General features: G+C 51.9%; 2 protein-coding genes across 3 annotated transcripts in view; one reads left to right on the top strand and one right to left on the bottom strand.

Moving 5' to 3' along the window:
• Positions 1 to 350: 350 nt before the first annotated feature.
• LSP1 (lymphocyte specific protein 1) overlaps positions 351 to 24,482 on the bottom strand; it is a 50,981-nt gene continuing 26,849 nt past the window's right edge. For both annotated transcript variants that reach the window (XM_040608869.1, XM_040608870.1), the window contains exons 3-11: positions 21,738 to 21,827; positions 18,472 to 18,667; positions 17,390 to 17,515; positions 14,150 to 14,193; positions 13,896 to 13,977; positions 13,392 to 13,532; positions 12,520 to 12,600; positions 11,553 to 11,667; positions 351 to 1,749 (exon numbers count right to left, since the gene is read on the bottom strand). In XM_040608869.1, the coding sequence (XP_040464803.1) occupies positions 11,578 to 11,667; positions 12,520 to 12,600; positions 13,392 to 13,532; positions 13,896 to 13,977; positions 14,150 to 14,193; positions 17,390 to 17,515; positions 18,472 to 18,667; positions 21,738 to 21,827 (850 nt within the window). In that variant the 3' untranslated portion in view covers positions 351 to 1,749; positions 11,553 to 11,577. The remainder of the gene's footprint in view (positions 1,750 to 11,552; positions 11,668 to 12,519; positions 12,601 to 13,391; positions 13,533 to 13,895; positions 13,978 to 14,149; positions 14,194 to 17,389; positions 17,516 to 18,471; positions 18,668 to 21,737; positions 21,828 to 24,482) is intronic.
• LOC121094777 (proteoglycan 4-like) lies at positions 5,836 to 7,476 on the top strand. The gene is made up of 2 exons (XM_040608844.1): positions 5,836 to 7,149; positions 7,324 to 7,476. Exons 1-2 carry the CDS (start codon positions 5,836 to 5,838, stop codon positions 7,474 to 7,476), a joined length of 1,467 nt encoding a protein of 488 aa, XP_040464778.1.

A 24,482-nucleotide genomic window follows, 5' to 3' on the forward strand; every position in this document is an offset into this window, starting at 1 on the left:
GCTCAGGTCTATTAATTGGGGAAGCTAAGCTCTGTGCCTCTCCTAGCTGATCACTCCATAGGAAGCCTTCTGCATGCTGCTCGCTCTCTCACCCAAACACTGCTCATTCCATTTTACAGTCAGTTACCCTCAGTAACAACAAAGAATGCAGCAAGATGACGAGGATCTCCTAAATGGGGCAGGCACACAAAAAGCTTTTTTCCTGTATATGTCAAACTCCTTTTTTTCTTGTCACTCAGCCTGATGTTTCTTGTCCTCCTCTTACTGCTCAAGCAGAGAGTTGCAAGGTCTTGGAAAACAGCTTTGCTGCAGGAACTCCCACATCAACAAAATCCTCAGAGTTGCCAGTGTTACAACATCTTCCTCAAATTTTATTAAATGCTTACCAAAAAAAAAATAATATCCAGGTCGCAGTAAATTTAAGCAGAAAGCACACTGATGCAAGAGGAAAGAAAAACTGCCCCCCCTCCAGGAGAGCAGAAACTAGCTGCAAAATTATGCTGACATGGGAAGAGGGTAGGAATAAGACTTTAAAGAGGGGATGGGGTCAGGTACATCATGAAGGCGTGGGAGAGTTCAGAAACAGCCCTGGGAGCTGAGTTCCAGACCTCAGGCGCAAGGCCAGAGTGCCATTCTTTGGGGCTCAGTTTCCCATGTTCACAGCTAGCGCTGCCCTCCCCAAACAGCTCACTAGGATGCCCTTTCACCAAGGCAGCTTCCAGCTGAAGAGCAGCAGCCTTAATATCCTAGATTAATTAATAACCCAGAGACCCTGCCCACCTCCAGGAGCACAGCAGGCAGGGTATCAGCACGCCCACCACCTCCGATGCTCCGAAGTGTTTTGGTCACCAGCACTGGAGCCCACAGGTTAGAGAACAAGCAAATCCCTTTCCCAGAAGAGGGAGATACCAGCAGCGGTCAGCACTCCTCCCCTGGGAAAGGAGACCTGCGTTCCATGTTAGACAGGGAGAGGAGGGCAGCAGCTCTCTGACACAAAGCTGCTAATGCTGCTAAGACAGAGAAGTGGCAGGAACATTTTGGCACAGGTATATAACTGTGATTAAAGGATGATCTGGGAACTACAGAAAAAAAAAAACCCTGAACGGGAGTAAGCTGAATGTGATTTGATGTACACAGAGACAGCAGATGGAAGCCCCTCAAAGAGGGACAGAGGCTACGCTGTAAACAGGGGAAGACTCTACCCACAGCTGGCACCAACAGGGTGACAAGTGGCCCTTGCAGCCTCCTCGTGCTCAGGATCTGCCCGTGGCCCTCCTTTCAAACACTGGTTCTTTTAGCGGGTGTCTGTTGAGCCCACTCTCTCCCACTGCTGTTGTGGCTTTTGGTCACTGGGTGAAGTTCTTCATCACGTAGCAAAAGCCCTGCCAGCTCAGCAGGGCAGCAGATCCCTCTCTTCCCACACTTGAGAAAGAAGAGAGGGAACAGACCCACAGCCTCCCATCTCCATAGCAGAGCCATATTAAAAAAAAAAAAAAAAAAAAACAACCAAAAAAAACCCAAAAGCCAGAGAGTCACAGAAAAGGTTAAAACAGGGGTGGGTTTTGCCAGCTGATTAGTTCCTTTCATCCATCCGGAGGCAGCGGGGTATTGCTCACACCTCGAGAGGAGTCAGGCTGTACCAAAGCAGACTGACATCAGGCAGGAGAAGAGAAACATCCTTCAATTATCTTCTGTGGAGCAGAGGAAATAGTGGCATTGAGGTTTGCATCGAGCCAGGACCAAGCTCAGCTGCAAGAGAAGAAAACAACAAGTTTACGCCTACCATTTGGGCTGCCATGAGCGACACCCTGGGCCGCACAGAGGCTGCGTCTTATCTAGCAATTATGGGTGGTTTTCTCCCACCCAATTCCACAAAGCCCTGTGGACCAGCCAATAAAGCTCCGGCACTGCAGGACACCACCGCGCAACGTGCCCCCGGCAGAGCCGAGGCGGAGGGCTGCGTGCCCAGCAGCGGTCACAGCCGCCCAGGCAGAGGGAAGGATGATGTGCTCCTGCCCCACCACCTCCTCCGAGGGGATCAGCAGGTTTCCTTCCAAGCCTGAGAAAGTCACTAAAGCGGCGAGCGTTCCTGCAGCCCCCGGCAGCCGCAGCTCTCCGCTCGGGACCATCTGCGGCGGTATTGGGTTCCTGCCGTTCTCCATCTGCTCCACGCGCGACAGCTGGTGCAGCCGAGGGACTCCAGCACGCAGATGACTTTTCCATCATGTGATAAATGACTCCTCCATGCTGACACTCTCCAGCCATTCCTGCTTTGGGGTTGATTGCAGACAGAGCAGAGTTCAGGAGAACAGTTGGGGGGTCCGAGAGGCCGTGACCTCCCCTCTACCACCCATGGGCGCTCAACCAGCAGCAGGGAAACTTAACTCTCTGAAAGCTTCTTGTCTCAGCTTCTAGCTCAGCTTCCTTCCAGCTTACAGCAACCCCACCCAAGTTTCTCAGGCAGTGTTCTCCCCACTGCCCCTGGGTTTTTCAGCCTTTCTGCTGGCAATACAGCAAGTCCATCTGCCCCTTTGCTTTTGCTGCATTACACGGTAAGGGAGAAGACTCTCACAAAACTTGCTTGTTGCAGAACTTCTCCTGCATACACACAAAGCTCTGAAGGGAACATGAAAGGCAAGCATGACGGGGAAGGCAAACAAGTTAACAGCTGGTTTCCTTTTGCTGTCTCTTAGCATCTCTCTGCCTCACTAGGCAAACACACAGACTCTGGCACAGTCGCATGCCACGGGAGTTACCACCCACGCGGTCTCCAAGACCCACAAGCACAGCAGGTTTCAAGTCAGATGGGGTGCCGAGATAGCAGCAAGAGTGACTTTTAAGAGCACAGGCTATTGCAGGAGACCACAAATCTTGAGGGTACAGGGCACAAAACAGCCCCTAAGTTCAGGAACAAAGGGAAAGTTCTCCTGGCGCATGCAGATTCTGTCTGAACTTCCCCTGCAGGAACCCCGCACGCCCTCCTCGGTGGCACCTGTCAGTTCGCAGCAAGTCCCAGGCAGGATCCTGCTCTGACCCCTCTGGGAAGCTGCGTTTTCCTGGGGGGCAGCAGGCCGTGGGACAAGGAGAATAAAGAGTAGTTGGGAAGTTCACTGCTCTGCCTCTTCAGTATTCCCAGCACAAGCCTGAAGCAGGTCAACCTTATAATTCTGGTTTATCAGTGCTGCTAGACCACAGCTTACCTGGTAGTACAGGCTGGCCGTGGGACCACAACAAACAGCAGCAGATGAAATCATTCCATAATCAACCCTAACATCAGATGCATGTATTAGCTCACCTTGCAGCAGATAAGAATCACACAAGCAATCACTAATTCCTGTACAAACAGAATCAGAGTAGTGTTGCACAACAGCATGCATGCGCTTCAACTGAGGCATTTTGGCTTTCGGACCAAGAATAATCTAGAATATCCCACAAGGCTGGGGAAGAGAGCAGGTATATGATAAAGGAATGGGCTCTCAGCCTTTTTTCAGACTTGTTTCTAAGAGTAGCTCTTGGAACAGAGCAAGTCCTAATCCCAGGCTTTTGCCTAAGGCATGAGGCTGATAAGCCACTGGGAATGCCCAACAGTTGTCACCCCCAGCTGGCACAAATCCCCTCCAAGCCCCCTTGCCAAAATAGCAAGAGGTTTCTCATGCCTGCAGCTGAAATAAATCATCAAATCATAGAATGGTTTGGGTCAGAAGGGACCTTTAAATGTCCTCTACTTCAAGCCCTTGCAACGAGCAGGGATATCTTCAACTAAACCAGGTTGCTCAGAGCCGCGTCCAGCCTGGCCTTGGATGTTTCCAGGGACGGGGCATCTACAGCCTCTCTGGGCAACCTCTGCCAGTGTTTCGCCACCCTCGTAAAAATTTTCTTCCTTGTGTCTCATCTGAATCTACCCTCTTTTAGTTTAAAACTCACTACAGGCCTGCTAAAAAGTCTATCCCATTTCTTATAAGCCCCCTTTAAGTATCGAAAGCCCACAGTAAGGTCTCGCTGGAGCCTTCTCTTCTCCAGGTTGAACAGCCCCAACTCCCTCAGCCCATCCTCACAGCAGAGGTGCTCCAGCCCTCTGAGCATCTCCGTGCCCTCCTCTGGACCTGCTCCAACAGGTCCGTGTCTGTCCTGTGCTGAGGAAATCTGCTGGCAGCAGCGCACTGCTTACTGGACATGCCCAGACCCTGCCCACTGCAGGCTCTGCTCCGGAGGACTTCTCCTCCACCACGGCGAGGGCTTGACCTTGAAGGCTTTGTGCCCCGCATGCCACCTCTCTTCAGTGCTTTCATTTGCTGTTGTGATTTTTTTCTAATTTTTCAATTATTGTTTTTTAAAAAGCCATCCTTCTTCCCGCCACCCACAAGCAGTTTTGGCAGATACACCACCTGCTTGCAGTCCAGATCAGCTTCCCAGCCCCGTGCTGACCGCAGCACCGCAAGCCCAAAGGCAGCGCCAGGAACTCAACCACAAATCGCCGTTCTGCGCTTCTGAGAGTTTTATTCTGGATAGTGCTCCCACATAGCGGGTATCATGCTACATACCCACACTAACCAGAGCAGGGAGCCATGAGGAACTCAGCAGAGCACATGCAATAGCCCCACTGGGCAACCCTGACCACCCCACCTCCTCGTACTCATTCCAGGATGCTCAGCTGCATCCAGCACGGGGGTTAAGCAGCGCAGCGATTTATAGCTTTTCCTCCTTCCATAGCAAAACTCAGCAGCTCTGTGCTGAGAGCCAGGACAGTCAGACTTCTTTCTGGGGGCTGCCAAAGAGTCATTGCAGGTCAGAGGCTAAGTTTGGTGCTCCTCAGCCTCAGCTCAGGAAGAGAAAAAGGGAAGAACTGAGACTAGTTTTATCTTTCTATCCCCAGCACAGACCCTTAGCGCCACCGTGCAGGAAATCTAACCAGTGCTCACTAGAAAGGAGATGGTGGTGAGTTAGTGACAGAGCAGGAGAAGCCGCTGTGCATCCCCCCAGGAGCAGCACAGTGTTGGCCAAAGCAAGTCCAGCTGCAGTTGCCACTGGGGATAAGACCTGGCCCAGAGCACGACCCACTTCTGTTGCACTGAAGGAGTGACACAGGCAGGACAGCAGCAGTGCTCCCCAAGGGAAAGAGAAAACTAGTCTTAAATTGATTTACTAGTCAATCTGAGATTGACTGCAGAAGGAGAAGGTTGCTGCTGTGCTTTACGCAGCAAAAACCAGTCAGGGTTAGTGTTGTGACAAAGCACCTTCTCACCAGATAAATAACTTTAAATGAAAAGTCCAGCATTTCACAGGGACGTCTTTACACTAGCCGAAATCAGTCAAGACCAGTGCTGACTGACTCAAACGACACACGGAGTTCATGGCTGTTTTGTTGTACATTACATCGTATCAGAGTATTAATAACTGGAATTTGGAAAGCCATGAAACATTCCCGACTTGTGCCTCCGGAGAGTGTTTCAAAGCTTCAAAATTTCAGACCTCCTCTGTTTCTCTTGACATCTCCTTTCAAATCCCGCTAGGACTTGCCAAGACACGGACACCTGGGGTCCCAAGGAACTCTCACCGGATTTTGTGCTAACGCCAGGAGCAGGAGAGCTCCAGGTTTGGCAATACAGCATCCTCCCAGTACATCTCTCACCTTGCTACACCACCCTCACGACCCTCTGAGGCTATCCTGGGAGACTAAGAAAACCAAGGCCAACGCTCTTCTCCCACAATACCGACTCCATATCTATGGCTTTTGGAGAGATGGAGAGGGGGCCTTATGTGTGCACATTTCGGAATCTAGCCCAGGGCTAAGCCCACACCAACTCTAAGCTTTGTGTTTTCTTCCAGGAGATGACAATGCTCATAACAGTATCATCCTCCATCCAGCCTGCTCCCATCCACCACCACCTTTCTCCCCCTCCCACCCTACCAAAGCCTGGGAAGGACAACCTGCGGCTCCAGCGCCTGCTGAAGAAGGCAGCCAAGAAGAACGCTATCCTAGCTTCAGAGCAAGCCAAGCCCTTTCGGTCCTGCCTCTCGCCCGTGAACGAGGCCAGCTCTGACCTAGAGCACAATGAAAGCACTCCCCCAGAAGAGCCCCCCAAAACCACAGCCCCCCCCTCTGCCAGCCTTCCATCCCACCTCTCCATCAAGCCCATCACCCACCGCATCCCCTCCCCTTTCCGAAAGAGCAAGCCTTTCACACTGAAGGTCACCGAGCAGAGGCGCATTGCCGAACACCTCATACTCACAACCTCCCCGGCCATGCCCCTGCTACACAAGCCAGGAGCTCCTGAGATTCCACAGAAACCTGAAGGCACGGACACCCACCTTCCCACTCCATGTGACCCTTCAATAGCTCTTTTCCCCCAGCCTCCTCCTTCCAGTACACCCAGTAAAGAGCGAGCACCAGAGGTTACCTACGTCACCAAGGTGCACACGTATTTCCACAGCGTCAAGCCACCCAGGGCTAAGACACCCACATCAAATCAGACCCAAGCAACAACCACCACCAGCCATGAAGACAAAAGGCCTTCTTCTCCGGCACCTGAAACAAGCCACTCTGAACCATCTCCAGGGCAGATACCCGCCCCGCTCGATGACAGCAAGGCCACAGCTCCCACCCTGGAGCCTCCCCTCCTTTCTGCTGCAGAGGCAGAGCCTCCTGATCAAGCTCCCATACCTGCTCCTACTGGAGAGCCCGTCAGAGCCCCTTCACCCAAGCCCAGCACCTCCAATACCCACACCGATAAGCCTGCAACCCATGGAAACTACACTGAAACATCTGAATCAGAGAGTGCTCCTGAATTACCCAAGCAAGATGGTGACATCCTAAAACCACGGACACCCAGCCCTCCCTGGAGGCAAGCACATCCAGCCACAGCAAGCCCTGCACAAGTTGACAGCACCGAGGCCACCTCCACGGACACCAACACAGAACATTTAACTCAACCGCAGTTGACCCCCAGCTTACCAAATGCCAGCCCCCCTCTCAAAGCTGAGCCAGCACCATCAGCAGCAGAAGCAGAAAGACCTCCTGGAGCCAATGCCAGTGGCTGGCATCGCCTCAAGAAGCACTTGATGGTGCAGCCAGAAGCATCCAACTTCCCAGAGCCCAAGATGGAAAAGCTGGGACAGGAGGAAGGAAGCCAAGAGAAGGACAACTCTCAAGCAATCATCAGTCAAGACCACAGGCCATTTAAATCGAGGGCAACAAGGATGTGGGATGCTATTTTATACCAGATGACAGTCAACAAGGAGAAGCAGCAGCGAGCAGAAGAAAAACAGCCACGGAAAGAAGAAAGCATCTTTCTTCCCCGCCGCTTACCCATCCTCCTACATAAGCCACGCTTCGATGCCCGGAAACTGAAGGAACTGGCTGCCAAACCCATGACAAAGATCACCACCGCCTTCGAGGTGAGCCGGTTTAGACCCAAAGTGGCTGAGGAGCACAGCAAGAGCTTTAACAGAATGGCATCGGGATGGTCAGTCAACTGAAGCCAGGCTGCTCCACCAGACCCTCACCTCTGGAGGTTCCTACAGGGCATCAAACAAGCGAATACCTATGACTAGGTTTACTGCCTATCAGAGCCTAGTGTAAGGAAAAAATAAAATTAAATAAAACCTCTCCAAGCCAGCAGCCTCATGCTGTGGCTTTAAGAGTTACTCTCCATATGTATATAAGCTTAAACGTGTTAATACACCACATCCACAGGTCACGAGCCAGGAAAAGAAACATGCACTTGTTTTAAGAAGAGCCAACAAGCCGCACCATCTGCAGTAACAGGGGGAGGAGAGGGGAGGGACACGGTGAAGACAAATTCTGGGTAGAAAAAGCCCAGTTTAGAGGAGGAGGATGGAATATCAGTTTATTTTGTTGTGTTTAAGACCAAGATAAATCCTAGAAACAGAAGCAGTTGTAGATGAGACATGAAGGAATCTGGGTTGCTCCACATCTCTTCTAAGGAATCTTAGAAACTGAACTCAAAGAGAACACACATCACCTCACGTCATCTCTTTAGCTTCTCCACTGAAAGTGCACGCCACACTCATTCACTGCGAACGAGGTGGAAGCTCATCCTGCCACCCAAGGCACAGCACAAGGTATCCATCCTGCTCTCACACAGCAGTTCCCCTGCCTAAAAAACCAGGCACCATCATTTGATGTCCTCCTTGGTCAGTCTACTAAATCGTAGCGCACAGAAGACTAACTCTATTGCGGCAGTCAAGCTGTGTTGTGTATTTTACCATGCTTTCAGTACCGCAAGAGCGTGCATCAGCATGTGGGTCGCCAACTCTGTCTTTAAACAAGGTGCTTTTTTTCTCGGGAGGGGGGTGTGTTTGGGGGAGGGGGGGGGTGTCTGCTAACTGCATGTAGTCTCATTTTCAGGGGGAACATCACGATAGTTGCATACTTACTGGTGCCTGGTGTCCTGAAAAAAGGGTACTTAAACCCCCCAGCTCCGTCCATCCACAGACAGCTCTGCTTTCCAGCATTACAGCCACCCTTTGCACCTCCATCGCCAGTGGGCTTACAAGCATGAAAGCTGGAGATCAGCTATTTCCGTTTCACAAGGGACTTTGTCATATGCTGAGATGTTCCTACACAGCTAATATAGGATTGCCATGTTTAGTCCAAATAGGAAACTCAATACACAGCCCTTTCCATACCGTTTGTGTGCAGAGGATATGGACCTGACCAAAATTTCCATAGCCAAACTGTGAACACTTAGAAACAAAATCAAGAGCCCCTTTTGCTTTTCTGAAGTCTTCCAATTTTGCAATGATGCTATAAGAGCAGCTCAGTTACCATCAAACCCTTACTGAACTTTTCACTTTGCTGTTCTTATCCCCTTTGTTTTATAACACCTTCCCTATGCCAAGGAATAAAAATTAGAAAACAAGAAGGAAGAATAACCAAGTATCTAAAGTTTGGATATCTCTGACCTCCCAGCTTCCCAAGAAAAAGTTGAACAGAGGGAGGTTGGAAATGCACCAGTAATCACAAGTGGATCCCAGGTAAGCCTCTGCAGAAGAATTCAACGTGCTGCAAGAGAAGACTGTAGCACACAGCAACACAAAATCAAAAGTCAGAGAGAACGCAGTGTAAAACACGTAGAATGCCTGACGCAGATAAAGACAACGTTGCCACACAGCACGAAAGCAGCGCCTTACTATCCCACAGCAAGATGGGTGCCTGTGCACAAATCTGCGTTTGTAAGATCCACAGCATTAGCACAAAGCAGAACAGCCGACACTGATTACACTTACGAGACGAAGTGAATCTGGCCAGGGAAGATGGTTTCAGAAGCAATTGTGCCTTAAGCCACTTTGTCCTACAGTGAGGACAACCACCCAAAACAAACCAGCGACACCCACATAAGGCTCATTTTGCATCTGCTGGGCTTCCCACTAGGCTGCGTCCACAGCCCAGTCCCACCACGCAGGGGTGGAAGGTGAAGCATCTCCAGTGGGGAGTGATTCCCACCGTGGGAAGCAGAAGGCAGCAGGTCTGGCTGCATGGTTTAGTCCTTTTGTCCCAAAAGTGAAGGGCAGAGGCAAACAGCAGGCACGGTGAGTCCTGCAGAGATGGACCCTGGCACGAGAGCATCACAGAGGAGAAGGTATCAGATGCCTGGAGCAACAGATTCCCACCAGTGCCCCCGCGTTGGGAGCCACTGCAGCACACCCCAGCCGAGCTGCCGCGCTGGGCGAGGGAAGGGAACCTGCTGGGCACAGGGTTTGGTTTGTTTTCAGTGTCAAACAGCCTTGGGCAGCTTCTAAGAGCCCAAATTGCCACTTAGAGAAAAGCCCTGGCTCTGCAGCCTGCTCAGAGGTCCCGCAGCTCCGGGAGGGAGGGGAGGAGGAAAAACTGTAGCCGTGCTCAAGCAACTAGAAAGCTGATGCGGTGGTGTTGGGTAAGTGACACGGGGGCAAGTCAGAAGAGTTTGGCAGCAAAAAGGCAACCGAAGGGATCCAGCAGCAGGGAAAAAGGATGAACATAGTTGAGGGGAGCAGAGAGGAGCTGGGGAGCAGGGGCCTCAAGCACACAACACAGCCAGCTGGAAACCCAAGGAGAGAAACAAGCCAAGGTCCTTCAGCCATCAGAGTCATTTGGCTATTCGCAGCCTGTAACACCTTCCTTGTGAAGGAGCACACAGGGCAACAGTGTCAAGCTATGGCTGTCTGGAGCCCCAGGGGGACATCCCGTGACACTCACTGGCCTCTCAAGAAAAGGTGCTGGAAAGAGACCAGAGCTGAGGATATCTTCCTTAGAGCTGCTAGCAGCAGCTCAGGTAGGGCAACCAAAACCTGCTTGCTATAAAGAACTGAAGCTCGGTAGGATCCCACCTGGTGCATTGAAACAGACTTCAGGAGAAAGAGGACCCACCAAAGAGGAGACCTTAAAACAGGTTCCTGAAAGCCACAGGCAGAGAATCAAGTTGGAGATACAAGTCCTGTGGGCTCCTCCTCCTTCACATCTAAAACCACAGCTCTGAGCAGGCTTTGCTGCCCCCTCAAAGCGGCATTCAGGAGAGCTGCTCTTGTAAATGGGCACCGCAAAAGGAAGAAACCCAAACAAGATGTGCTGCGCTCAAAGCCAGCTCCTCGGGGGGAGGAAAGAAGGAACACAGCCCAAAGAAGAATTTAGAAACAAAAGGTGTTTTGTAGCAGACAGAGCTATTTATAAGCTTGGCTATGAAATAAAGCTTCTTTTTTATAGTAGGAAAAAAGTGAATGAGCTTGTTTTCACCCCCAACAACTTCCTCTCCTCTCACTGTGCCAGATGCTGCCCAGTTGGATCCAACCAGTTATCACATCCCTCTATGCCAGTCCTCCTTATTGCTGCAACCCTCTACCATCATCCACTCAAGATAACACCGGGATATCTATTAACACAACCACAATAAGAGCACGAGATCCAAAAATCATTTCAAGAGGGCACAGAGACAGCAACCCAGCTCTGCCTTCCCCCTTGCTGCACATTTGATGACAGCCCTTTCTGCTCTGTTGGTCTACCCAGCACAGCAGATGCTCATGTCCTCCCCTCTACAACCTAATTACAGGCTGGTTCCAAGAGGTTGCTGAAATCATTAAAAGATTTTCCCCTGGTTAATTCAGTAAATCTGGGAATTAGACCCCAGAAGCATCTGAATTTCAGGAGTACCTCAGCCCCCACACTCAGCCAGAATGCCCTCCAGCTATCTACTTGTCCTTGCAACATCAGAGAGCATAAGAAAAAAAAAATTAAAAAGCAGATAGAGACTATTCCTTCAAACTAGCAAAGGCAAACACATCTTCATCCAAACAGCAGTAGCTGAGGGACTTATTCTGCAGATTAAACTAACACAGGTATTTACGCTTCCTAGTGGCATCAGAAAGTCAGAAACCAAAACAAACCCCTGCTGTGTGCCCACTGGCTTCCAGCTCAGAAAATCAGACGTTTGCCCAGAAGCAAGGCTCCAGCTGTTACCGTACGGCACCTTCCAACTCACCCAGCAGAAATAACCCCCATGTCCTGCCAGAACACTGCCAGGAGTTTGTCACACAGTGCAAGGTCATACCCCACCTACCTGGTTAATGAGTTCTCCAAGCATGCTATTGCTCTGCAGCATCATCTATCAACACCTTCTTGTACTGGCCGTGGCCTGTTGCAACAAATTTATACCTTTTGCCAGAATGAGTGGACTGAAGAGGAGAGAAAAAAAAAAAGAGAGCCAAAGTCAGCATTTTCCTCCTCAAACAGGCAGTCGAGATCACACAACTGAGGCCAGAGGAGCATGTGATACAGTTGTCTAATCCCAGAGGGCCTGGAGACAGCCTGCTCTGTGCTCCCTTCTTGCCACTTCCACGTAAGCTCTTTGCACAGACCAACCACCACTTCAAGCAGCAGGCACGGGAGGTGGAACAGAACGGGAAGATGCAGCACCAGGTGTCAGGAGGGAGGGCTCTCAGCCGGGGCTGCTCTCACCCGTGGCAAGAGCCGGTTCCATTTACCACGCTGGCAGCAGTACCAGCTCGGGAACAGACAAGGTATTTTCATCTTCCTCTCCCAGCCTGGACAGTTCAAGCAGTGCATTTTAATGGGCATTCCCACAAATGTACTGGTCGGCACAAACCCCCAGATCCGTCTGCAAGTGTTACTACTGTCTCAGGTTTGGCTTCACTTAATTTTGCGTGCTTTCTTTGCTCTCGAGACTAAAACGCCTAACAAGAGCAAAGCAACTCACATCTGCAGTTCCCTCTGAGCCTAGAAGGCTGGGGGTCCCAACTCGGGGGCTGAGCACAACATGCCGCTCAAGACACCCTTCGATATTACTGGTTATAAAACGACTTTGCCCCCATTTTTACTAGGGCTGAAGCAACAGCAGCTCACTGTTAGGAAGAGCTCTTGGGTATGCGGTTGCATTGATAGATACAGGCAGCCCTTGTCCCTGCAGAACACCTGCTCAATGCTTCCACAACCCAGCCAGGAGCTCTTTTTTTTTTTTTCTCCACAGAAGAGCAAGTGCTTTCATGCTCACACAGACAGAAACTCACCTTGATACTGGTCTCAGGCTTGGGATCGCCCTTCTGTTCCCAAAGGCTTCTTTTACTCATGATGTCTCCAGCCACGATATCCTGAGAAGATGATGTTCTCATTACCCTTCACTGCTAACGCTGGCGAACATGTCATTGTTCACGTCCCTTCCAAACCCACACATCTGACCTCCTTTTTTATTTAGAAGATCACAAAATCTGACCTATGGCAGCTGCAGCTAAAACCCAAGACTGAAAACTTACTCCTATTCCCAGTATGGCCTACGTTTTCCCCTCTCTTACTCTCAACAAAAGCCTGGATCAGAGATCCAAAATATTTATTTTCTTAAATAGTTAGGACATGTTAACATCAAGGCTTTTTTTTTTTTTTTTACGTGGAAGGAATTTTACTCACACAAACAGAGGTTTGCAACTGATGTGTTACAGAACCAGCCTTGCTGAGAATGACCAGAAAGTGAAATTAAGAGCACAATACAAAATACTCTTTGCATTTTCCAAGTTTACAAGTTTTATCATCTTGGTACTAGATGGAAGTCTGCGCTGAGCAGACGGAGCTCAGTTCTAGCCGCTGCAGCAGACCTACGCTTTCTCCCCACCAGCTGATTTTATTCCCATTTCAAAACAGAGCCCCAACCAGCAGCACAGAGGCTTTCCTAGCTGTACCACAGAGAAAAAAAATTGGGACTCTAGCGCAGACAAAGCAAAGCTCTGAGGTCTTTGGGGTCTTTGCAGTGAGCCTTGCATCCTGATGGAGGAGGTCGGATCTCCAACGCAGATGCCTATAGCTGGTAGGCACCACCACCGCGCCGTACCAAGGCTAACGCAGCCCCCCCTCCCCCGCAGGAGCAAGGCAAGTCCTGCAAGCGCCGTACCTTACAGGGCAGGGGCTTCGCAGCAGACTGAGCTGTGACCTCTCCGGTCTCCCAGAGGCTTTTTGTGCTGGCTACCATCATGCTGGTGGTGGGAAGGTCGAGAGAGGGCTGTCGGACAGGTTTTGGAGCCTTTGTGGATGTCTGGAAAATAAATGGAGAACGATCACCATCAGGGAGCGTGTTCTTTTTCCCCCCCTCTCCCCATAATTGGAGGTCCTCAGGGACGAGGGGTGTAAAAGGAGACCTGCAGGTCTTGCTAGTTCCTGCCAGATGCTCCCACCCTTGAAGCAGGGAACATGATGAGACAAGGATGGCACAGGTCTCTAAAGAAACCTGCTTTATGCTGTGAAGGGAGATGGAGACAGAACGGGGTGCTCCCAGCCAAGGGGAGACAATTCAGTTGTCACCTCCCAGATGGTAAGACTAAGAGGCACGGTGGGAGAGCAGCGCCCAGCGAAGGGAGCTCCTCGAAGGCCGGGGCAGACAGACAGCACAGCAGCCCACCTCAATAGCCTGTGTGTACTGCTCCAGCCTGTCATCAATCTTCGACACGGGGAGGGGAGGCTGAGTCTTCTTTATGCTGTTACTGGAAAGCAGAGAAGAAGATTAAAGTGATCCCCCAGTGCCTCAAGCAGAAGGAGGGGACTTTGAGGGCCACAGGCGGCCTGTCCCTCCTTCCCCTCCCCGCAGCAGGGCCCTCCAGCACCCTCGGTTTGCAGAAGGGACCTGCGGCACCCCAAGGTCAGCCCCAGAAATACCTTTTCTTTATGGAGCGGTTCAGTGACTCGGTCCTGTCTGTGATCTGAAACGGGAGAGAGAAGGCCAAGATGTTCTTTTGTCCATGGACCTCGGACGGATGTAGGTCACCTCAGCTGACTGTAATACAACCATTTCTTTTCCCTGATCCCTCACCCAGATTTTGGTTAGAAATGCCTCACTCAGCCCCATGTTCCCACATAGGTCAGAGAGACAGGGAGCATCCCCTTTCCTCCTCCTTTCCAAGGCAGGTGAGCAGAATCCCAACCAGTTTCAGGGGCAAACCAAGAATGTGCAGCTTCACTGACAGCTAAAACAGCAACCAAGACTAGTTTTTCTACTCCCCCTGCTCAAGGGCCAGGTATCTCTCTCGGACGCTCAGTCTCCTAGCCAGACCTAACAGAGAGTGGCAAGTGTGGAAAGGCAAGGGGGGAAACCAGAGGCCCTACCACCCGCATCTGCAGGAGGAGCCAAGCACGAGAGCGGCACAGGCAGGAGTTACCTCAGGTTACCCACGTCGGAGCAGCACACAGACGGGGCGAGCCAGCATGTGGAGCCACCTGCAAGGCAGCCCTGCAGGTCAGGCCATAAGGAAAGAGTTCTGCACCAGGGGCTCCTGGCCAAGGTCTCTCTGGCCAAGGCAGGAAGGCAAGCAAACACATCCCAACCACTGGATAAAGGAAAGCTGAAGCATTGCTAAACCTCACCGCCCTTTCATGCCCCAGAAAACAAGAATACAGTGAGAAAAAAAAAAAAAATAATCACTTTCAAGTCAAAGGGCAGGCTCTTTCTTAACAGCAGTTCCTGCAGAGCCCAGGAGCAGCAGCCAAGTAACAAGGAACCTTCTCTCCCAGTGTCACTGCTGCCTGCGCCGCTGGAAACTTCACCCACCAAGGCAGCAGAAAAAAGGCAGCACTAGGTGCTCATTTTCAGATGCTCTCAGGATGCTGGTGCTAAACTTCAGCTGAGCACAAGACAAGACAGTGTCACAGAGAGGACACATTTAACAGCTGCACCCAAGAGCACTGAGCCCATTAGAGAAGTGCACAATCATGAAACGGTGCTGCCCTGGCTAAGAGATGTGCTGGGGAGAGTCACTCTGCAAGGTCCCAGCAGAGCTGTGTGACACATCCCATCAGCCAGCTGCTTCTGCTGGGCAGGCTGCCCTCCTTCGCTCGGTGCTGCAGGAACTGATGCTTGCCTCTGAGCCCTGACTTCAGAGAGTGGGTCGCTCATCCCCCTGGGGCACTGATGGGCAGGCTGGCACCACATGGGGCATAACAGCACTTGAAAGGGGAATCTGGTAGACCCCTGCCTATGTCTCAGCTTCTCAATCACAAGTAGGTAAGGTACCACTAGGAAAAAACCTTGCCAACCCTTCCAGAGAGATGCTGTGCAGCTGCAAGCCACCCACAGGTGCTTCCAAACAAGCAACAGGCTAAATAGAGAGGGGCCTGCAGGTGACAGTAGATCTCAGCATGACAGTCAAGGCAGGAACAAACTTCCCTAAGCTATTTGGAGACCACCTCGCCCTGCCCTGTAAGGCAACTCCTTGCAGGCAGATTCATGCATTTCTCTGGTCCAAAGCATGTTCTGAAGGCCAGAAGACACCACCGCTGCTCACCTGGCCAACCTCAAAACTCAGAGCTCACAAGCAGCCTGGGACAAAACAGGGCTGGTACGAGGTTTCCCCCCTGCCACCGCACACCTCTTTCAGCCCCCAGGTCACACTGGCCCTCTGAACACCCCATCGCACTGCGACCCAACATCTGCCTGCCCCAGATGTGTACCTGGCCTCCACCAGCCACAGCTGGCTGGGGAGCTCACTGCCCACTGCAGATGCTCTTGTCCTTCCACTACCAGCAGTGTTTCTGCTGAGCAATCCCGTGCCAAAACACCTTCTTGGTGGTCAATGTGCTTAATTCTCAGTGCTCACACAAAGCTCTGCGAGCTGGGGTGTAAAGATCCTCCTTCCTTTGGAAAGGTCCCAAGCTCATATTTTTCCTGAGCAGCTTTACATCCAGCTTTGTGTACTGGTGAGCTCTGACATCACTGTATAAAACACGAAGACTATATTTCTAAACCTTTCCCTGGGCTAATCTTAGGAGCAGGAGTTAAGCTCAGGTCATGGGGCTATGTGTGTTTTGGGCTTGTAATGACAAAAGTTTCAGCACAGGAAAGGTGCTGGAAGAGTTTCCCACATTTCCCCAGCAGTTCCACTCCAGGGATATGCTTTGGCCACCCCCATCCCACTTTTCAAACCCAACATTAGCACATGGCCTGCGTCCAAACACACCCTCCCTCCCCTATTCTTATTTCAATTTTAAAAGGCTTCTCCATAACGAGCAAGAACTTGATGGTTGTAGGTGATGAAACCTTCCTCTTACAATCTATTTACTTGTGCAAGAGGAAGCATCCATACAATCCGCCTCATCCGGGAAGTATTGACTAAGCAGCAAATAGCACAGATCTTCACACAAAAAAAGCAAAGATAGTACCAACAAGAGATTAACAGGCTACACAGGCTCCTCACCTTTTCCCTCCATGCTATAATTAACAAGCTTAGGGCTTACAAAGGCAAGGAGCCATTCACTACTGAAATGGCTTATCTGTATCTATTGTATTTAAAAGCACGGGGACAGGACGGGGATTTGTGGATGATGCAACAGAAGTCATGAGACGCAATTCAGGTGGCGTGAAAAATGGAAGTTTCGCAAGAGCATCAATGCAAACAGATGTGATTGGGGAGGACACAATGCTACAGAGATCAGGAATCTCAGTTTAAAAAGCTTAAGTCATACTTTCTGATTTTATTCTAAGAAAGATAGGGGAATTCTAGTGCTTCAGTTTTGGGGGTTTTTTTGGGAGGGAAGGAAAACTTCATTTTCTGATTAAGTTCATGTGTAACCTTTGACCACGATCACAAGCTGAAAGCACAGGCGTCTTTCTCAGTATTACAATATCCCCTGGAGTCCTCAGCGAACTCCAGACTTTCACGGTGACTGGCAAAGCCCACACGGAGACAGCGGCAGCCTCACAGCGCACGCAAGCGAAGCGGGAGGAGGGGAGGCAGACAACCAAGGCGGACGAGCGGAACAGATCAGGCCACTTGTCCCAGCCCGTAGCAGGAGTGGGATAACAGGATTCACACCCTACGTTACCGCAAGCCCTGGATCATCTTTCCTCGTCACGGGTGAGGTGCTGTGGCTGCCCTGCCTCCAGAGGGGCGCAGGCACACGAACCTTCATGGAGCACACCGTGGCGTGGTCCGAGCCCAGCTCCTCCTCTTCCCCGCCGGGGGGGCTTGGGGCCTTCTGGCGCTTTTCTGATGCTTCTTCTTCCTCGTCATTTCTCCTTCTCTTCTTTTCCTGAGTGCAGAAAATGGACAAGCCAGGAAGTGAGCTGGTCAAACTGCTTACTACACAACAGCGATTTTTTGTCCCCCTGTCTCCAGGCTTCCTGCTTTCCACTAAATAAATACGTGAGCACAGAAACTTTGAGTTCACATCATCTACTTCTGAAACATCCAGGAAGAAGCTCATGTGTCAGTCAGGGTTGGGAATCAGAGTTTTGCAGGTTCAAGGCTCCAAAATGATATGAAAAGGGATCCTTGCATCAGTTTATAAAGATTTCTTACCACTGTGGAGATACGAAAACCTGAATTTCTCATTTAGAGGCCACAAGGAGAGAGAGCAGCTGCCTTTAGAATAAAGGGCTAGAGAGAGTCACACACACGGTTCAAATGCAGAAAGCATACTAGCCTCAGCACGTCAAAATCCATTTACAACAAAAGATATCTGAAGCTCAGCCACCCTGCTGGACTCGCACACCTCTCAAGTTCCAGGTTTGTCTCCTTCATTAACCAGGAATTACACCTTGTCAGAAGAGCAAGGCAAGAAAACCTCAGCTGGGAGCAACGCAAGATTGAGAGATACATCAAGCCAAAGTGCTCCAAAGGTGCAATAAAGGCTGGAGAAGAGAAAAACAAGCAGTAAAATTTAGATTTGAGTTCTCCTGAAGAGCTGCTCGCTGCCGACAAAACCACAGGAGAAATAGCAGCACTTTCCTTCTCGGGATTGCAGGGACACTAGTTGGCACCCGGAGCCCCGGGACAGGCACAGCGGGCGGAGGCTGCCTGCAGCCACCCCCAGAGGGGACACAGGCGAGAGCAGCACCAGCCCCAGGTTACACCACGAAAGGACATCTCCGTGGGCTCAGCACCCGGCAGCATACGCAGCAATGGTGAGCCGAGCTCTTGGAGAGCAGCCCCCAGCTCCCCCAGCAGCCCTGTGAAGAGGAGGTGGTCAGCTCCTCCTGATCCCACCTCTTGCTCAGCTCTCTCCTCTTCCTCACGCTCTTGGACCGGTTCTTCCTCCTGGCACAGCCTCTCTTCCTCCCTGATAACTACATTCTCCTCCTGGATCTCCTCCAGGCTTTCCCGACCCAGCTGGATCTGCTCCAGTTTGACTTCAGTTTCCCTCACACCACCGTCCTCTTCTTCATATGACTGTCGTGGAGACCTAGAGGAGGGGGACAGAGGTCAAAGCACCAAAAAAAATCGTTGTGAGCCTACAGACACCATCAGGTGCCTCAGACCTCTAGAAATCCAGTTTTATCACACACACCCCCAATCCTACAGCCTGCTGGGTGTTTGACACCAGGGCTCACAGCCACTTCGTGGTCCCACCTAATTCCAGGCACCCAGGTGTAACACCAGTCCCGTCACACTCCCACACTTTGAATGTCCAAGACTCAGCTCAACTAAGAGTTGTGGCAGAGCTGAAGGTACCTTCACCTTCCCAGCCTCACTGCAGGCAAGACCCGCAGGAAAACGGGGATCAGACCCCCCCTCAGACCCCAGACAGAGAGCACACTATCACCACGATGGCTCAGTTGTCTGCTCAACTACAGCCAAAATCCCAGGCAGACCAGCACGCTCTGTGGTCCTGGGGCACCAACGCGGACCTGACGCTGTCCCCACGGCTCCCTGCACCCATCCAGCGCGGAGCACCGAACAGCCTTCCTCCGCCTGGATGCGTCTCGCACATCGCAGAGCCTCTCGCTGGAGGAGGGTCTCACTGACACCACATGAACATGCTTCCCAAGATCCCCCTTTTCCCGAGCTGAAACTAAACGGCAGGGCAAGGCTGCAGAGCTGCTCACGTGGGGTTTTTGCTTGCAAGGCGCAGCGCTCCGTGAGCGACGCCTTGTCCGCACCCAGACCACGGTTGTGCCCACTGGAATAAATCACACCTCGGCCCATGCCATGGCCCGGTAAAACAAAGGCGTCCCAGAGCAACCAGGGTTCACCCCTTGGCTTCAAACCACCACAGGGGGATTTGTACAGGAGGATTCCTCCAGGTCTCTGAGGCTGAAGAGACCCAGGAGTGTGTTTAAGCCATCAGCTTCGCAAAAGCAGAGCAGCCCGTGCCTTCGGGCACAGCTGGTGGAGGGGAGCACGTAACCACAGAGCTCTCAGCAGCTCACAGCGGTGCACCACAATGTTATGGCCATCTTACTTTCCCCAGCCGGAGGACAGCTTTCTCCTTCCAACCATTTCTTAGAAAAATCACCCAGCCTGTGACAGCAAGGCTGGAGAGCTGGCTAGTGGGCAGTCACCAAAGTGCAGGGCTGACTCACCGCTTCCACCTCACCAGCCAGCACCAAAACCTGAAAAAAGGTTCAAGTAAGGCTTTTCTACCACGCCTCTCTGCTGCTAGGAAGGCAGCTGACAGCCAGCCACCATCCAGCCCTCCTCACTGATGCCCAGCGAAAAAGCTGATGCATACGCTGGCTCGCTTGGCCATCCTCTCACACCATCAGTGCAGTCACCAACAGCAAACAGACTCTGAAACGCAGAAAACTAGTTTCTCTTCACCAGAACGCTTGCAATGCCTCCAGCTAAAGCGCAAGCTCATAATAAAAAATAAGGCCAGCAGGTACAACGCAATCTATAGGATGCCTTTTGCACCACAGCAGCTTTGTATGGCAGGCAGCCAGCCTGACACAGCTCCCACCCTCTTGCACGGACCTCCCCCCCAAAGCAGGGAACCAGAACCCAAAAAAAAAATAAAAAAAATAAAAGGACCTTCACAGCAAGGTCCTCAGGGGTTGCACAAGCTGGTTTAGCTCCACCTGACAGCAACCATCTCCACCCCCTCATCCACAGCCACCACCTAAACACCCTGCGTGTGAAAAATCAGGGTTTGCTCCCTGCCAGGTAAGCAGAGAGCCGGGAAGCGTGGGGCACAGCAGGCACAGCCCTCCTGTGCTCGCACCGCACGCCCAGCCTGCCCCTCACCCGAGCCAGGCCACAGCTGCTGCCGGGACCCTGCAGAGCACAGCCACCCACCAGGGAACCAGAGGCCCATTCCCAGTAAGCCCCAGGGTCTGAGCCGCTCCAGCTGCCTCTCGCAGCCAGCCCCCAGCCAAAAGGCTGCTCAGCTACAGCCCCTGCCTTAAAGCATCACCCCGTCTGATGGGCTTCACCTGCCACGGATGCCACCTCCCTCCCCTGCTCAGCACCCTCCTGCCTCGCTACAGAAAAAACACACAAGCATCACAGAAAAACCCAAGGAGCGATTTCAGGAGAGGATAACGCAACCCTTACAGCTAATTCTCTTTTGAAGGCCAAGGAGGGAAAAACAGCAGCCTTCTTCTCCAGACAAGCTTTTTGCAAGTAGGGTGGAAAAAGAGGCAGCATGCCAAAAAGCAGGTGGGGCTGATTTCTAATTGCTCCCACAGATGTTATAATCAACAGCACAGCGAGGTGCTTGAGCAAGGCTTGTGGGCTCAGAGCTGCAAAGGTCCAACGTGCAGAGGGGTTTAGCGCTGGTGTGTGGAAAGACATAAGAAAGAGGAGAGCTCTAGTTATCTGTTCAGCTGTAAATATTAATCTTAGGCATTTTTTCAGTCTTGTGGGTAAAGAAAAGGCTGTGTCATCACAGGGGCAAAATTCACAATACCATCAAGCTGCCAAGAGCTGAGTCCCAGAGTTCACGTGCAGGTAGACGGTGTCCCAGGGAAGTGGTTAAGGCAGGAGTTTGGTTCAGCTCAGCAAGGGGTGAGCAATGGCAGATGGGGATGAAACAGCTGAACACACAAGCCCCTCTCGGGGCTCTCTGCTGCCTGTTTTTCCTCCAGGGAAAGAGAATTGGAGCGCGAGATGGGCTGGGGCCATTAACACCCGCTATGACAGGAGTAAGGAAGCAGCGCTAACCTAGACCAGCTCTTTAGGCTGGCCTGGGTTATATGAGAGGTTGTTTCAACCCTTGCAGCAGCTCAGTGAGCTTAAATCTGCTGTTGTCGCTCAGCCAAACCCAGCATCCTGGCAGGCTGTTGCTTGGAGTGCCAAGCTCGATCCAAACACCCTCAAAGCCTGGAGCACCCCTGAGCCTGTCCCTCCTCACCAGCCCCCATGGCCGGCGGAGAGCATCCATCCCAGCGGTGCGGGGCTCATCCTGCCCTGCTGACGCTCCGGCCTCTGCCCTTGTTCTTATGCACGCTAGGCTTGAGCTGGGCTTGGGCACCCCTCCTCGGGGACGGTCCTTCTGCTGGGTCCTCCCCTTAGTCCGGCTGTGTCCTACCCACCTCTGTTTGCGCTGCTCGAGCTTCTGGGACCAGTCACTGAACCCCTCATCCTCCTCCAGCTCTGAAGTCCCAGATGGCTTAAAGTCATAGCTGAAACACAGCAAGAAGGAAAATTAGGATGAGGTGCAAAAAACCCAAACCTGGTCTGAAAGAGCCCCCAGCCCGATAAAATCCTCCTCTCCCCCCAGTTATTCCATCTTCTTTCCTCTGGCCACTCCCAAATCCCACTTGAAGCCTTGTCCTCCGTTACAGAAGATGCTTTTGACACGTGTTTCAGAGCGCCCTTGTACAGAGGGGTCTCTCAGGGCATCGCTGCAAGATGGAGAGGAAGAAGGAGCAGCCCCACGTCTGCAGCAGAAGCACCCTGCTGCCTGCCTGGCTCCGGGGCTGCACGCGGGCAAGCAGAAGACAAGCAAAGCAGCACATCAGCACCAAGAAGTGTGTGGTTTTTCTTCTGGGCCAAAGCTGGCCCTAGCTTGTTAGGACCAGACATGCTTCAAACTTGGTTGCTGCTTGTCCTGTGCTTGTACGCAGCCCCACAGGCAGGACAGCAGCAGCAGCAGCAGCCTGAACAGGTCACCGAGAGCCGAAGATGAGGCCACCAGCTCAAGGTCGGGGTTGGATCCTCACGTTCCACTGCAGCTCTGAGCCACTCACAAGCGCTTGCGTGACTCCAGCTCCCTGCCTGGGAACACCCCACGGCTGTGGGGAGCCACAGCCCCCCAGCACCAGACACGAGCTGGCCATGCATGGGGAGCCCTGGGGGTTTCCTATTTTCCCCCCCTGCATTCAGAAGGAGACTCGCCTCCCAGCCAGGGGTCCTGGGTGGGCAGGGGTGTTGCGAGCATCGGCCTGAGGAGGTGGCTTGGCAGATGTTTTTGGGATACAGGGCGGTCACATCACCTGTGAATTGGAATTAGGATGTGCGACTCACAGATTAGTTTAAAACTCAAAGGTTCTAAGTACATCATAAACATGGAAGAGTCCTTGCTTTGCCTTTCTGGGCTCTCCGGTGGTGTCGGGAGATGCTTGGTCTCCTCCATGACCCCGGTGGCTTGAAATATGGGCAAACTTCTCTGGGCAAAAATATGGGGGGGGAAAAATAAATATGAAAACTTCTCTGAGGTTTGGAAATCTGCTATTGAACTGATGCAGGAGCTGAGGGTATACAAAAGCACCAGGCTCACCAGGGCGGGTAGCAGGGGCTGCGCACCGCAAATGTCTGCTCGGCCACAAGCCTGAGTACAGCCCGGCTCCTGCCACGGTTCAGGATCCCCTTGGCCTGCCGAACAGTGATGCCGCGTAGGTCTAGGACATCGCAGCCCAGGCTGGGTTATTTTCTGCTGCGTGTGTGGCAGCAGCTTGTGGATGCCACAAGATAACGCTCAGGAAATTTGATGCAGAGCCAGGATGGGAGCAGGGATCTGCTGCGTCCCTGCTCAGGGCTTCAGGCAAGCTGCAGTGTTGGTGATGCCCAAGGCAGAATCCCTCTGCTACTTGCGGCCCTGAGCAGCTCCCAAGGAACGCTGGAAACTGGCCAAATGCTGTTTGAAAACTGGTCCCTTCCCTGTGCCCCTCCACAAACACAGCCCCAGGGGAAGCACTAAGCCAGCCCAGCCCCATCAGCATTGTCCCTTAAGCTGTCATCCATCCCTCTGGCTCCCAAGGCCATGCGTGTCTTTCCTGCAAACCTGCCATTCTGCAGGTTATTTCTCTTTTTTTAGCGGGGGGAAGGCAGCAGAGGAGCTTTGCTCTGTCCCTTTGGTGCAAGGAAATGCAGAGGGTGGGTTTGCACAAAGAGAAGCGACATGGACAGGATGAGTCCCGGCATGGGAAGTGCCGAGTGAAGGAGGAGGCAGTGTTTACACAAGGGAGAGTGAAGCTTTTTGGAAGATTAATAGCCAGGGCTGACCCTGGCTGCGTGAGCAAGCCCAGGTGGCTGTCAGCAGCTGCAGGAGAAACCAGGGGATGGCCAGAAAAGAAGAAACATCCTTCTGGTGAAGCCTGGCCCAGCGAGCTCAAGCGTCAGGGAGCAGGGAGCAAACCCCCTTATTTTAGGAGTTGTTCTTGTCATTACCGCCCTTCACAGATGCTTAAGCACTTGATTAATTTTGGGCAACGCCAACGGTCCCATGGGGCCAGCAGCGTGTCTGTGCCTATACCCACGGGACTGGGGCTGCTGCACACTGCTCTGTGCCGGGGCTGCTCACAGCATCTTCCGGCAAAGCAGAGATCTTGTCTGCTGTTTTAAAGACCTTTATGAATTATTTTCCAGGCCCTGTGTGAAAGGCGTTTTGGAAAAGCTAACAATTATTATTACTTTCCAGATCTTCTGTTTGCTTTTAGGGCAGACTGCAGTGATTTTGTCTGCAGAACATCACCAGGTGTATTGCCACAAAAGATTCTGAAGCTTCTTTGCAATGCTTTTAGACAAAAAAACCAACAGAGTCCTGAATAATTTTGAAAGTATCTAAGAAATAACTGATCTTTTCATGGAAAAAACCCCAGATTTTTATAAACAGCTTTTGCTATTTTTTCAGTAAAATGAAGCTGCTGCTTCTCTCTGACCGTAATCCCAAACCCTGCTGCCACTTTTCATTGTGCTTAACGTATTTAGATAAGTTGGAACACGGAATTAGTGGGGAGACTGAGTTTGTCGACTCAGAGCGCAGACTGGTTTTTGTGCCAGCCCTAGTGCTGCACAGCCCCTGGGCTGCTGAACTGTGGACACAGGGAGGCTGTGGT

The sequence above is a fragment of the Falco naumanni genome, chromosome 10 (genome assembly GCF_017639655.2).
Source record: "Falco naumanni isolate bFalNau1 chromosome 10, bFalNau1.pat, whole genome shotgun sequence".
Classification (NCBI taxonomy): domain Eukaryota; kingdom Metazoa; phylum Chordata; class Aves; order Falconiformes; family Falconidae; genus Falco; species Falco naumanni.